The sequence below is a fragment of the Equus asinus genome, chromosome 22 (genome assembly GCF_041296235.1).
Source record: "Equus asinus isolate D_3611 breed Donkey chromosome 22, EquAss-T2T_v2, whole genome shotgun sequence".
In the NCBI taxonomy this organism is placed as follows: Eukaryota; Metazoa; Chordata; class Mammalia; order Perissodactyla; family Equidae; genus Equus; species Equus asinus.
In genome coordinates, this window is record NC_091811.1 from 52,544,184 (window position 1) to 52,559,685 (window position 15,502).

At 35.0% G+C, this 15,502-nt stretch overlaps 1 protein-coding gene across 17 annotated transcripts in view; it reads left to right on the forward strand.

Moving 5' to 3' along the window:
- Window positions 1-14,559, forward strand: part of ATF1 (activating transcription factor 1) — a 46,242-nt gene extending 31,683 nt beyond the window's left edge. For 13 of the 17 annotated variants that reach the window (XM_044755948.2, XM_044755952.2, XM_070494890.1 and 10 more), the window contains 4 exons: window positions 3,057-3,187; window positions 6,236-6,418; window positions 6,504-6,663; window positions 13,074-14,559. In XM_044755948.2, coding sequence (XP_044611883.1) covers window positions 3,057-3,187; window positions 6,236-6,418; window positions 6,504-6,663; window positions 13,074-13,218 — 619 coding nt within the window. In that variant the 3' untranslated portion in view covers window positions 13,219-14,559. The remainder of the gene's footprint in view (window positions 1-3,056; window positions 3,188-6,235; window positions 6,419-6,503; window positions 6,664-13,073) is intronic. The other 4 variants (XM_070494894.1, XM_070494896.1, XM_070494889.1 and 1 more) reach the window with 1 other exon arrangement.
- The last annotated feature ends 943 nt before the right edge of the window (window positions 14,560-15,502 follow it).

Here is a 15,502-nt window from a genome sequence, read left to right on the forward strand (position 1 = left end):
ATTTTTTTTTTTTGAGGAAAATTAGCCCTGAGCTAACCCTGCCCATCTTCCTCTACTTTTTATATGTGGGATGCCTGCCACACTGTGGCTTGCCAAGAGGTGCCATGACCGCACCTGGGATCCAAACAGCGAACCCCGGGCCGCCGAAGCGGAAAGTGCGCACTTAACTGCTGTGCCACTGAACCAGCCCCTAGAAAATATTTTTAACTGAATGAAAATGAAAATACAAAATAACAAAATTTCTGGGATGTAATTAAGTCAGTGGGAAATAATTAAAGGAAAATTTATAGCATTAAATGTTTATATTATAAAAGAAGAAAAATCTCAATAATCTAAGCTTCCACTTTAAGAAACTATGGGGGGAAACGTAAAATAAGCTCAAAGCAAGCAGGAGAAAGGAAATAATAGAGATTAAGAGCAGAAGTCAATGAACTTAAAAAGAGAAAACTAATAGAGATAATCAGTATTAACTGAAAGCTGGTTCTTTGAAAAAAATCAATAAAATTGATAATCCTATAATAAGTTGGGGGGGGGGAAAATTAATATAAAAAGAGGTTGAACTTGAGGTTGAAGAGGTCATAGGGGACAAGTTATAGCCTTGTAGGCCATGCCATTTATTCCGAGATAGGGAGCCACTGCAGACGAGTGATTTATCTGACATTTTAAAAAGGTGACTGGTGCTCTGTGGAGAGTAGACTGTAGCGAGGGAAGGGTAGCTACAGGAGGACCTGTAGAGGTGACTGAGGCTGTACCGTCAAGAGTTGCTGGTAGCACGGACTCGGGTGCAGCAGTGGAGGGAATGAGCGTGAGTAAGATTCTGGATCTATTTTTAAGATAAAGACAGATTTGCTTATGAATTGGATACAGGTTATGAGAAAGAGAGATTGATTCCAAAATTTTTGGAGAATGGAGTTGATATTTACTGAAATAGGGAAGACTGCCAGGAGTAGAAGGATATCTGACATTAGATTTTGGATCTGTTAAGTTTGAGGTGCCTATTAAATGGAAGTATTCAATACACAATTGGATTTAGGAGTCAGGAGAGAGGTTGGGGAAATATCATTTGAAGGATCATCAGTATACCATGGGACAGATGAGATCACCAGAAAAAATATAGAAAGAGAAGTCCCAAAAACGGCTCCCTAAGGCTCTCTCCAAGGTTGAGTCAGGAGGATGAGGAAGAACACAAATCAATGGTAAATATTATCTCTAAATGCTCTGTAGTAAAAATAAAGTAATGCATATGGGAATGATATGCAACACTTTTAGATAATGGTACTCTGAGGAGGGAGAAGAGAAAGGAAAAGGATTGGGTGGTGACATTTTGGTATATCTGTAACTTAATTCCTATTAAAAATAAGATGCCTGACGAACTCTGTATAATTCCACTCATAGGTGGAAGTTAAACATGTAGACAAAGAGAACTGATTGGTGGATACCAGGGGAAAGGGGGGGTCGGGGGAGGGCACAAAGGGTGAAGTGGTGCACCTACAACATGACTGACAATAATGTACAACTGACATTTCACAAGGTTGTAAACTATCATAATCTTAATTAAAAAAAAAGATCTCTGAAGCAAATATGGCAAAATATTAGCATCTGTTGATTCCTGGTATATGGTTTATAGATATTTTATTTTCTGTGTTTTTCTTTATGCTCAAAATGTTTCATAACTAAAAATTGAAAAAGAAATGGGCACAGCATTCCATAGTCTCATGCTAGGCTGGCTGCATTAAGACCGTGTAGGCAGCTTGTTAAGAGGATTCTGGAGCTCTCTCCTCACCGGCTCACCTATCTGGATTCGATAAACCTCTCCAGATGATTCTAGTACATAAGCAGGTTTAGGAACCACTGTGACTCTTCTACAAATGCCTAACACAGAGTCCTATGGGACTGCCACCTCCTTTGTTCTCTAGGTGGAACTTAGGTTAATACAGTCTGCAAGTGTAAGAACTAAACTAAAACTATTTACTGAACTAAAATTATTTGGCCTCGAATACAGAAGACCTGTAGCAATTGTCAAATATTGCAAAGTAGGGCATGGATACAGAATCAGGGTTAAGCTTAAATTTCTCTAGCTTCACTGGGTGGAACCAGCTTTGCGTCTGAATAAGGAAGGGCTCTACCTGTTCAGTAATTGAATGGTTTGCTTTTTGGAGATTGGAGATGCCTTATTCCTAGAAGTAGGGGCTGTTAGGAGTGTTAGAGAGGGAATTCCTGCATAGGCTAGAAGATTGATACAGATAACAAAAGATCCCTTTTCATGCTAAAGGGTTTTTTTCCTTTGTGATTCTTGTGGTGTTGTTTTCACATAAGTATTTCAGTGTTTCTGATTTTTCTACAATGAACATGGAATTCTTGAGTAAGCATTTCTTTTTTTCTTTTTTCTCCCCCCTAGAAACAAAAAATGCTTATTTCTTCCTTCACTCCCACTGTGTTTTGGAAGACCCTTCTTCTCAGCAAGCAATCTTTTTCCATCCTCTTATTCCCGTCATGAGCCCCATTTACCAAGTCTGAGGGATGCCTGTGGGATATATTTACTTCGTGTTAAAATAAGCAGTTTTATTTATCACTGATACTCTCTGCATTTTGTAGTAGTATTTCTAATCTCGTTGTTTCTTCCTGAGAACTATGGGTTTCTCTTCCACTCTAAGGTTGTAGGTTGAAAAATTAAATTTGATCTTTCTAAATGAAGGTCGCTAACACTATTTAGAAAATGAATAGTACCTTGTTAATTAATGAAATACCTCACAACGGAGCCCTCTCTCTTGTAGGGGGAAGAGACATTTCATATCTCTCCAAGGGCCTTGTACGTTGAAAGCTACTCTGTATGAGTATTTGTTCAGTTTTTCTTTTCAGGTAGCCATAAACTAAAATATATTTGCCTACAGTACTTCATTATAATAGGATTTGCTAAACAAAACGATTCCTTGACACAACAATTGAGGTGTCTAGTAGCTTATTGTACTTTTAACCTGAGATTGAAAAAGGTTTAGCAATTTCTTTTTGTAAAGCTGTTCTCATTACCAACATTAATAGAGTTCTGTTTTTCACAGAAAAATTTTAAAAGACCTATCTTCTGAAGACACACGGGGCAGAAAAGGAGACGGAGAAAACCCTGGAGTTTCGGCTGTCACTTCTATGTCTGTTCCAACTCCCATCTATCAGACTAGCACCGGACAGTACAGTACGTATAGGAATAAATTTCCACATTATAGACATACAAAAACTAACTTCGTGTAAAGAAGTGGTGCATAGAAGGACTGTCGTACTTTAATAGTGGTGATTACTAAAGGATAACATTTTGAGCCAGAAGTAATGCAAAATACTTTTTTAGCATTATCTCATTTACTCCTTACAACAACTTTGTGAGTTAGGCAGTTACCTATTTATGAGGGAACTGAGGCTTAGAGAATTAGATAATGTCCCTAAAGTCACACAGCTTGTAAGTGATACAGAGCGTATCAATGATTACACTTAATTTCGGCTATAAGTCTATGAGTTTTGACAAATACATGGAGTTGTCTAACCACCACCACAATCAAGATGTAATCCCATCACCCCAAGAATCACTTGGTGCTGTCCATTTGTAGAGAATCTCTCCTGCCGCTCCTAATCCCTGTTCTTGAAGTCTGACTGGCTCTTGCCACAAAATCCATGTCCCGTCTGACTGCCTCTCGCCATCTCCAGTCATCGCAACACCTTGGTCTACACTCTCATCTGAATTATTGCAGAAGGGTCCAACTGGTCGTCTTGCTTCCGTTCTTGCTCTCATAGGTTTCCATACTGCAACCAAGGCAATTTATTTAAATGTCAATTAGATCACACCACTCTTGCTCAAAATCCTCCAGTGACTTTTCCATCACACACAAGGCATTACATTCAGGATCTGGCCTTGCCTACCACTCTCATCTCATCTCATCTGCCCCTTGATGGCATTCTGGCCACACAGACTTTCTTGCTGTTCTTCAAACATGTGAAGCTTGTTTCCAGATCGTTGGAGTTATCCCCATCGCCTGACATGTTCTTCTCCCGGGGCTTGCATCCTCACTTCTGCTATGCTATGCTTGTGTCACCTCCTCAAAGAGACTACTCCTTTTAAAATATGTTGCTTCTCCCTTTAGTTTTCTTTCATTTCTTATATTTTTATAGCATTTATTTATAATTACCAAAAGAATCCATATTAGCTTAATTATAGATTATACGTAATGTAGACTGGCTTATTTATGATCTCTTCTCAAGGAATGTAAGTTCTTTGATGGAAACAGCTTTGTCTTGTTCACAGCTGTATCCTTGGCACACAGGGCCTGTCACATAATAGGCTTTCAGTAAAATTTGTTGTGAATGAATGACTTAAAGAATATATATAAAATACCTCTGTGAGGACACATAAGAAACTAGTAACAGTGGTTGCAAGGAAGGAAATTTGGGAGCAGAGATCAGAGGCAGTTGGGAGGTTTACTTTCATTTTAAACAATACAATTTTTTTTTTTACCATATGCAAAAAAATTAATTTCTAAAAAAAATTTTAAGGCAGCATATTTGCAAGTTAAAAATTATTTATGATATATTAATCTATATTATTATTCTAAAACCCTTAAAAATTAGAATTATGAAAACTACATAGAAACTTAGGCTAATATTTCCTGTTATAATTGAAGTAAGTGCAACGCAAGGTAGTATTTAGGGCAGCATGATCCAATAGAGCTTCCCTGATGACGGACATGTTCTACGTCTGCATGGTCCAGTACGGTAGCCACTAAGCTGTGTGTGACTTGTTGAGCACTTGAAATGTGTCTGGTGAGACTGAGGAACTTAATTTTTTATTTTGTTTAATTTTAGTTAAATAACCATTTGTGGCTAATGGTTACCATATCAGACAGTGCAACTTTAGAGTAAATTCAACCAGGTAAATACACATGTTAAGTAAGAACAGGAAGGTATGTTGCAACAATGAAAATGGTTCTGTATTATCATATATACTTAACATCAAAAGATGTATATTTATACATATGTGTGTTTGGATACACATTTTGATATATATTAATATATCAGTCTATATGAGCATACGAAAGGATTAGGAAGAATGGAGTGGGAAGTGGCCAGTGGAATAAATAGGGATAGATAATGGGACTTTTTACTTCTATAAATATATATGTGTATTGCAGGAAAGGAGATCGAAAGTGATTGCTAATATAAGTTTAAAACAAATCTCTGCATCTAAAAAATTTTAATGTCTTCTAAAGTCATATAAATTAAAGTATGTGGAATATTTGTTATGTTATAGTTGGGGAGGGATAATTAGAAACTCCTGAAAAAGCTATTTTCAATTAAAACACACACACAAAGTATATTTTGGCTTCCTGGTAGCCAAAGCATAACAGGAAAAACAAATGTTGCATAATTATAATCTGAAAAGAAAGTACAGAGATGAGACATTAGATTCTAAAGGGGATTTATTATGTGGGAATTGCATAACGCTAAAATGTTTTCTATTTGATCATGCCTTATGGGTGTTTCATTTAAGGTTTGAGGGGAAAGCATTAACATAAGTATAATTCAGTAAAAAATGCATGTGAGGAGCTTAGTAATGTGATCTATATAGTGGCTTTCTGATGACTTAACTTTATTGGTGATAATAGATTACATTTTTAAAATATGACTTAAGTAAATAACATTTAATATGTTTAACAGTGGTTACCACTAGAGAGGAGCTAAGAAACAGTATGAAGATTTATTTTTTCATTATGTAACCTTTCATCCTATTTGAATTTTTTCCCATAGGCACACTTGTCTATTCAAAAATGTTCTTAAGTTACAATCTTTTTAATGCTTCGTTTGAACAAAAATTACAAACTATGTTAATGTTTCCTTCTACTTATTTTTCCTTTAAAAGTTAGCCATTGGTGCCCTCTTCTAACGCCCCCAGAACTTCTGTGACAGCATTATCAATTAGCATGGAGTGCTCCATAGAGCCCAAAATGTGTTTTGACCAATCAGTTGTATTGGACAGTTTGAGTCTAAATTTAAGATTAGTGCATCTGAACTATAAAATTTTATTAAGAAATGCTGTTTTATTTCTTTTACATATACTTTACCCAAGGTAGTCAATAGTTATCAAGTGGAACTACTTTCAAACCTATTTTAATAAGTAGTGTTTGTTTTTTTTCACCAATCCTTTGCAATTAGTGTATTGTATAGCCTTACAATAGCTATGTTCTCTCTTTGGTTAAAGTTGCCATTGCCCCAAATGGAGCCTTACAGCTGGCCAGTCCAGGCACAGATGGAGTACAGGGACTTCAGACATTAACCATGACAAATTCAGGCAGTACTCAGCAAGGTACAACAATTCTCCAGTATGCACAGACCTCTGATGGACAGCAAATACTTGTGCCCAGCAACCAGGTGGTTGTACAAAGTAAGTATGCGTAAGTGTCTATGGAAAGCATCTCAAAGTTCTTTCAAAGACACTTATGAATTAATTCATTCTTCTGACCACACAGCTGCATCAGGTGATATGCAGACATATCAGATCCGTACCACACCTTCAGCTACTTCACTGCCACAAACTGTGGTGATGACATCTCCTGTGACTCTTACATCTCAGACAACTAAGACAGATGACCCCCAATTGAAAAGAGAAATAAGGTTGATGAAAAACAGGTAGGTAGTAAAATTATACTGCCAGAATGGATAATGTTTTTGCAAATCTTGAAACATAATCAGATGTTAACTGGAATTGTATATTAGAAATGAGGGGAGAGGTTTATATCAACTTTATTTTACTGAGTGTTAGATTATGTCTAGTTCATTTCCAGTGGGTCAGTGAGTCCCATTGCTCAATCTCTTCAGTTAATATATAACCTAAAGTGCTTCCATTTTTATTGTGTGCTTTGAATAGCACTGTTGTTAACCAAAGCTTTTCAAACAAGATACTTTGTTCTTGTTGGGTTGACAAAGTCAAATAAAAATAATTTGCTGCTTGCCGTTGACTATAGCAAAAAGAGGAAAGAATTAATGGAATTCTGCATAATACCTACTATACTTACTGACACACAAATGCTCTTAAAAATAAATTTTGATTAGGAAAACACAGCAGTAATTTAACCCCCAGAAACATTTACTTTCATGTTAAATGTATTTTAAACATTGCTATATGCACTATTCTTACATCAGGCATGAAAAACCACTGGTTCTTTGAGAAAAAGAATATAACACTTTTGCCTCTGCAAAGTGTTTGGGGGGGAAAAAAAGAGAAAAGACACCAGTAAACTAATAGGAACAAAAAAGGATAAATAGCCACAGATACAACAAATTTTTAAAAATTACATTAGGATTCTATTTTCTGCTCCTCACCAATGTTAGAAAATTAGAATAAAAGGATAATCTTCTACAGCAATAAAAATTACCATAAAAGGACCAGATGGATGCATTTAATTACTTCAAGATAAAATGTTTCTTTACTAAAAATTAAGAGCGAGCATCAATGTAAATGAACTTGATAACAAGGCAGGGATTGTGTTGTTTTAGAGGTTCCAACAAACACAGTAAGATAAGGAAATGAAATAAGTTACGTAAATATTAGAAAAGAAGAATTGTCTTTCTTCGCTGATGATATGTTTGTGTACTTAGGAAACCCAAAAGTCTTCTAAAAAATTACTTGAATGAGACTTCTCTTTCTGAGAATATGACCTCAGCTACATAATATTTTTGAAAGCTTGATGAAATATAAAAACCTCCTTTTAAATGATTGGATGAGCCCGCAGGGAGGTAAGAGAATCTCTTGAGGTTATGGAGGAACCAGAAGCACAAGATCAGGAGGTTAATAAGCACTGAAGCAGCCCCTAGATCTCCCAGAGATAAATTCAGATCTTTGTGCTTGGTATGGCTTTGGTATGCAGAGGGGACTAGGGACAGAGCCTGGGGCCTATGCAGGCTGGGGAACTGGATCAGAGATGATTCTTCATGAGGTCAAAACCCAAAAAGTGCTACACCCATAAACTGAGAATTGTAGTTTAGAAATGGGTCTGGGTCCATAGCGCCCCCAATTGCTTAAAAGAAAGCAATCTCAACACAGGCTTTAATGAATTCCTGTACATTGAGTTCTAACAAATACAAATTGAAAAAATCACAGGCTACCCAAGGAATTAGGGCTGCATAATATGTGCCAAGCATTTACGTAATTTTCACAATACTGTTTCTTTTTTTTTTTTGAGATGAGGAAACTGAGGCCTAGAGAGGTTAAGGTACTTGCCCAAGGTTGCATTGTATAGCAAGTGGTAGAGGTAGGGTTTAAACTCACAGGTCCAGATTTCAGAGTCCGAAGTCTTAGATAATACTACACTGCCTTTCAGGAACAAGAGTCAGCAAGCAGAAAGGGCAGACAAATGACCGAGTTTTGTAAAGTCTTCAGTTATCTAATGGAGAAAGGGAAAGAAGTACGCCTGCTATATTTAAAGAAAAAAAGGATGTCACTGAAAATCATCAAAGATCAAGAGACTATAAAAATGATAAAAACAAGGGGCTGGCCCCGTGGCCGAGTGGTTAAGTTTGTGCGCTCCGCTGCAGGCGGCCCAGTGTTTCGTCAGTTCGAATCCTGGGCGCGGACATGGCAATGCTCATCAAACCACGCTGAGGCAGTGTCCCACCTGCCACAACTAGAAGGACCCACAACTAAGAATATGCAACTATGTACCTGGGGGCTTTGGGGAGAAAAAGGAAAAAAATTAAAATCTTTAAAAAATTAAAAAAAAAAAAAATGATAAAAACATGGGCTGGCCCAGTGGCAAAGTGGTTAAATTCGTGCACTCCTCTTCAGCTGCCTGGGGTTCGCAGGTTCTGATCCCAGGCACAGACCTACACACCACTCATCAAGCCATGCTGTGGTGGTGTCCCATATACAAAAAATAGAGGAAGACTGGCACAGATGTTAGCTCAGCGACAGTCTTCCTAAAGCAAAAAGAGGAAGATTGGCGACATGTTAGTTCAGGGCCAATCTTCCTCACCAAAAAAAATATTGGGAAAAGAAAAATTGTTATTATTAGCAAAGATATATTCATCTGCTTAGAATATCTACATTTACAAACTGTTTATTTGAAAGCTTGAAAAAGAACCAGTTCTCTTCAACATTGTGCTAGAAATTCTTGCCAATTTAGTAAAAAAGGAAAAAAAGGGAAAAAAATTAAAAGGATTTAAATGAAAGAAGTAAAACTCTTACTGTTTTTTATAGATTGCCTAAGAAAGAAAAAGCAAATGAACTTAAAAAATATTAGAGAAGTAATGAGTTTATAAGGTTGCTAGATATAAAATCAGTTTTCAAAAATCAATTGTATTTCTTTATATCAGCAATAAAGAGTTTAGTAATTATTTTTAAAATACCATTTATATTATCAACAAGTATACTACCTGTGAATAAATCTAACAAAAGGTGTCCAGGAAATTTATGGAAAAATGTTAAAATGTTTTTGAAAGACATTAAGGAATATCCACATAAATGGAGAAATATACTATGTCCATAGATATGGAAACTCAGTATTATAAAGATGACTATTTTTCCCCCAATTGATCCATAGATACAATGCAGTTCCAATCAAAACCCAAACAGGTTGTTTGAAGAACTGACAAGTTGATACTAAAATTTATAGAAGAGTAAAGGGCCAAGAACAGCCAAAATATTCCAGACAAGAATAAGGTGAGGAGATATCAAGTTTTATTTAAAGCTGTGATAATTAAAATAGTGTGATACTGGCATTGAGATAAACAAAATGACCAGTGAAATAGATTAGAGAGCTCAGAAACAGGTCCATGACCATGTGAACCTGATATGACAGGGCAGGTGATTGGGGGAAGGAGGGCTCTTCGTACATGGTGCTGGGATAAGTAGTTATATGTGAAAAAAATACTGGATTTCTTCCTCACACCGTACACAAAAATCATTCCAGACATCATTTAAAAGCATTAATGTGAAAGATGAAATTTGATAACTTTTAGGTGAAAATATATAATCTTAAATGGTTTCAGGTATAGGAAAAGACTCCTTAAAACAACTCACAGACAAACATTAACAAAAGATTAATGAATCTTCATTAAAAATAACTTCTGTTCATCAAAAGATAACATAAAACAAGTGAAAATATAAGCTTCAAACCTATAAAAAATATTTGCAACATATCTAACCAAAAAAAACTTGTTTGAAGACATATAAGTATCTTCTAAATTAATAGGGAAAGTTCAACCCAACAGAAAAAAAATTGGCAAAGTATATGAATAGGTGTTTCTCAGAAAACACAGGTGGCTAATAATCATATGAAACATTGTTCGCCCTTATCAGTAATCAAAGAAATGAAAATTAATACCACATACTTGGATACCATTTGTCCCCACCCAAGTGACAAAAATCTTAATGTATAACCAGGAGTTGGCAAGGATTTGGAACAGTGGAACTCAGCTGTTTTACTCTGTGTTTGTGACTGAGAGAGACTTTTGCAGGAAGTATGTATAAGAATGTTAATAGGAGCAAAAATCAGGAAACAACCTGAATATCCATCAGTAACAGAATGGGTACATAAATTGTGGCTATATTTATACAATGTAATAGTGTTCCTTTGTAATGATTGAGTGAATGGTCACATTAACATGAATAAATATTAGAAAAATAAAGTTGAGTGAAAAAAGCAAGCTGCAGCAGAATACATACAGTGTGATATTTTATAATAAATCTAAAAAAATAAGCAAACCAAATGATAAATAATTTAGGGGCATATACATATGTACTAAAGCTATAAAAATAAGCAAAAGATTGAAACTAGTGATTGCTTTTGGGCAAGAGGCGAGGGGGATTATGGAATGAAGGAAGAGAAGAGAGGGCCCTCAGCAGAATGGGTACATTCTCTCTTATTAAATTGGGTATTAGGTTCACATATGTTCATTTGATTAGTATGCTTCATAACTTAAGTCTGTACTACATACGATCTGTTGTGTGTATGCGACTTCATAATAAAATGGTTTAAAACTACAGTAATTTATAAGGGAATTTAGTAAAGTGTTTTTCTACTATGAATTACCATCTTGAAAACAATAATGGGAAGTAATATTACATTCATCTTAGTGACAAAAACCATAAAATACTTAGTAAACTTAACAGGAAAGGCATAGGATCCACATTTAAAAAAATCTTACTGAGAGGTAATACAATATCTGAACAAATAGAAAACATACGGTGTTCTTGGATGAAGACAGTTAATATAAAATGTTAACTCTTCCAAAATTCACATATATATTTAATGTGATTCAAATTAGAATCTCTATAGATCTTTACGGAATTGGACAAAATAAACAAAGTTTACATGGAAGAAATAAGTATCCAAGAATGGTCAAAAACAAAAAGAAGTCACTTATCTTGTTAGGCATTGCAGCATACTCTAAAGCCATTGTAATCAAAACGTGGTATCAGCAGAGGGACAGACAATAACATTAACAAACAGGATAGAAAGCCCAGAAATAGCTTCTTGTGCGAGTTGAGTACACTTGTAGAGGATGACTATTCAATAAACAACACTGACACAGTCAACTCCACATCCTGGAAGAAAATTAAATTGGACTCCTGTTTTATACCATACATAAAAGTAATTCCAGCTGGATTAAAAACTTAATTGTGAAAAATTAAGCGATAAAATCTTTAAAATAAAATTTAGAGAGAAATACATAGTGCATGGCATTTTAATCTCAGCCAAGAAAAAGATGCTAAAAAAGACCATTATGGCATAAGATATAAAAATATCAGAAGTTAAATGGGAGATTAGAAAATAATGTAGAAACAGATAAAGGATTAATATGTATAATGCACATAGAGTTCTTAGGTTGTTTGTCTTTCTAATAATTTCTAGTTGTAAAATGGGCAGAAGGTATGAATGGACGAAGGGTGTGAATAGGCAGTTTACATAAGAGCAGATCCAAAAGACAAGTAAACTTTTAAAAAGATGCTCAATCTCACTAGTAGTTAGGGAAATGAAAATTAATTAACAATGAAACGTCCACATGGCAAAGATCTGTGTACCGCCATAGAAACATTAAAATGGTGTGTGTAAAAAAGCAAGTTGCAGATATCTACAGTACACATTATAAAAAAATACTCAATACTTTTTACTTCTATATGTATATAAAATTTGTATGTGACTTCATAGAAATAGCCTAAGAAGACATGTACAAAACTGAGTATCAAGCACTGTTTGTAATTAAAACTCGATAAATATAAATTAAAGAATCTGTCAAAAGTTAACCAGAGCGGGGCTGGCCCGGTGGCTCAGCGGTTAAGATCGCACGTTCTGCTTCTCAGCGACCCGGGGTTCGCCGGTTCAGATCATGGGTATGGACGTGGCACCACTTGTCAAGCCATGCTGTGGTAGGCATCCCACATATAAAAGTAGAGGAAGATGGGCACGGATGTTGGCTCAGGGGCAGGCTTCTCAGAAAAAAAAGTTACCAGAGGACCCATAAATTTCACTCCATGGTATTTAGCCAAAAGAAGTGGGATATATGTTGACAAAGAGACTGGTACAAGAACATGCATAGCAGCTAAAACTAGAAACAGCCCAAGAGTATGGATCAACAAATTGTGGTGATAGTCATACAATGGAATATGCCCAAGAATATACAGGAGCAAACCACTGCACAGCAACTTGGATGAGCCTCAAAAATATACTGAGTGAAAGACGAGACACAAAAGTACGTCCTGTATGACTCTGTTATATGATGTTCTAGAATAGGAAAAACTTCATCTGTGGTGATAAAAATAAGAACAGTAGCTGCCTGGGGACAAGACTGATCAGGAAGGGGCATGAGGGAGCTTTCTGGGGCAATACAGATGTTCTATGTCTTGATAGGCATGTGGGTTACAGGTATGTGTATCTGCCAAAACTGAATTCTACACTTAAGATCTGTGTATTTCACTGTATATAGATGATACCTTAATTTTTTAAATGAGGAAAAAAGATCAGGGAAAATTGCTGAAGTATATTTACCATTTAAAGAATGTAAACTTCTTTCTAACACTGGTTTTTAATACTTGTATTTAGAGAAGCTGCTCGAGAATGTCGCAGAAAGAAGAAAGAATACGTGAAATGCCTGGAAAATCGAGTTGCAGTCCTGGAAAATCAAAATAAAACTCTAATAGAAGAGTTAAAAACTTTGAAGGATCTTTATTCCCATAAAAGTGTTTGATTCTTAAGACAAAATATTTTTGTGGACTTGCCTAAAAATTAGATGGATTTCTTTTCTTTTTAGTGGAGTTTTATAAATTAAAAGGTCAACAACGAAGCTTTTTATTTAGGCTTTTGCAACTCAAAGATATCTTATGCAAGAGATCTGGTGACAGAGGATGAAGCGGAGAATGACCTCAAGGAAGTTACTGGCGCAACTGGAAGCTCTGTAAAAATTAAACGTACTCAAGAAGCAGGAAGTGAACTTTCACTAATTGGAATTTTCTAATTAACAGTAGTTGTCAATAACCCAAAAATGGCAGATAAGATGAAATTTGGTAAATTGAATTTTTAAAAATAAATCAATTTACCCTGTAGGTTTGCATTTCTTACTGTTTCCTAAAATTTACCTTTTCAATTTTGTGTGTGTGTGTGTGTATTTTATTTCTGCCAATAAATTCTAAATTACAAATATAAAAGAAAAGCTAATACATAACTCAATATATAAATTATGTGTTCCGATTATCTATTATTGTTTTATTGTCAAGTCTTTTTAAATGGGTTTTTAAAAGTTTGTTTATTGGACTCGAGAGGGTTTTTGAGGCCTTGTCCTAAAGGCGTCTAAGGTACATGAATGGAGTGCGGTGATTTCATAACATTTTTCATCAGAATGGAAAGAGAACTGTTTAAAAGTTTGATACTTTTAAATAGTTTGTTTTTTGGTTACTCTGGGAATGGTGATTTTCTACAGATATAAATTGGTTTTTGATTCTGTAATTCTGTATGCAGTTGAATATACATTACTTACTCTGTTGTGCTTTAATAGAATGGAATGTTTACAGGCCCTTGAGATGATATTAGAGTATTTTTCAAAAACCTTCTGAAAAGACACATACCAAAGTTTTCCAAGAGGATTTTATAACTGATTTAATGTAAGGTTTATCAGATTCTAAAATAGTACAGTTAAGGCAATTTTCTGTTAGAGACTATTTTGTAATGTAGTGAATGGTACATTTATAAGAAAAGTGACTGCCAATATATTTTTATAGTTAATCTTTATAAATTCTAAAGTTGAGTTTTTAATGATTATTTTAAATGTTTATATAGTTTTAGTAAAAAAAATATTTTGCATCTCTCAAAGTATCATTTTTATATTATGGGAAGTAAAGTTTCCAGATTGGCTAATATTTGAATTGTAAGTTTTGTATGCAGTTTATCCAAAGTTCAGAAATGCTGTCAGTACACCAGTGTTTAACCTCTGTATTCCAATTTGTATACACTTTGTACTGCAAAACTGTTGTGCGCTTCTTATACAATATGTATCATATTGTCTATGAAATTAAAGAACATTTGATAAAATTAAGTTTGCTGAATGTAAAATATATTGCTTGAGATATGAATGACAAGCTTCCCGATAGCCATTCTGTTAATTATACTAACTATAATGCATTTCTAGTTTTAAAATGAGGATAAATTTACATTCTAGTCTACACTACCTATTTTAAGAGGGGGTATGTTTATATTTTTTTATTCAGTCAGAAGCAATTATAATAAACTAAAGATAGCTAAATTTTTTTCTTCTGCAAGTATTGAGGATGTAGTTACAGAGACTGTTATGTAGAAATCTTAACCCAATTCATAAATTTGTGATTAATCCTAATGAAAAATTTCATTAACAGGGTCTTTCAAAATATGACTCCATTCACTTGGCAGCAGTTGATGAAAAGAAAAAAATGTCTGGTCACCAGTGGGATTGCTTATATTACTTACTACCTTGTGTAAAGGCAGAGTCTCAAACTAGTGGCCCATTAGGCGTGAAGACTATGAAGAGGTATGGGGTCACTGGGTTATATCAAGAGTGTTTTAAAAGATAATATATTGGGCAGATGTTATGCTTGACTGCAACAGAGATAGTCTGGCTCTTAGTGCCTTAACAAACAGCGGGACATCCACAAATATTTGTAAACTCTCCGCTGCCTTCAGACTTTGGGTGTAGGGCCTTGCTCACTAGATCAAGTTACCTAGTCTAGCTGTATGTCACAGGCATGGGCAAATCACCAATGATTCCATAAATGTATACCAAATTATCTTCCTAGATGTTTTCCTGATTTGAATCCAGTGTATGGGGCTTATGAAATTTTAAAGACGATTATAGTCCAAATCTGAAATTAGACTTCAAAAGTGCAACAGACCAATGAAATTATTTCCTTATCTTAATTTACTATTTTACTTAAATTTATTAACTTATATTGATGGAAATACATTATTGCCCATGAATACATCTTAAACATATAAAATAAGATAAC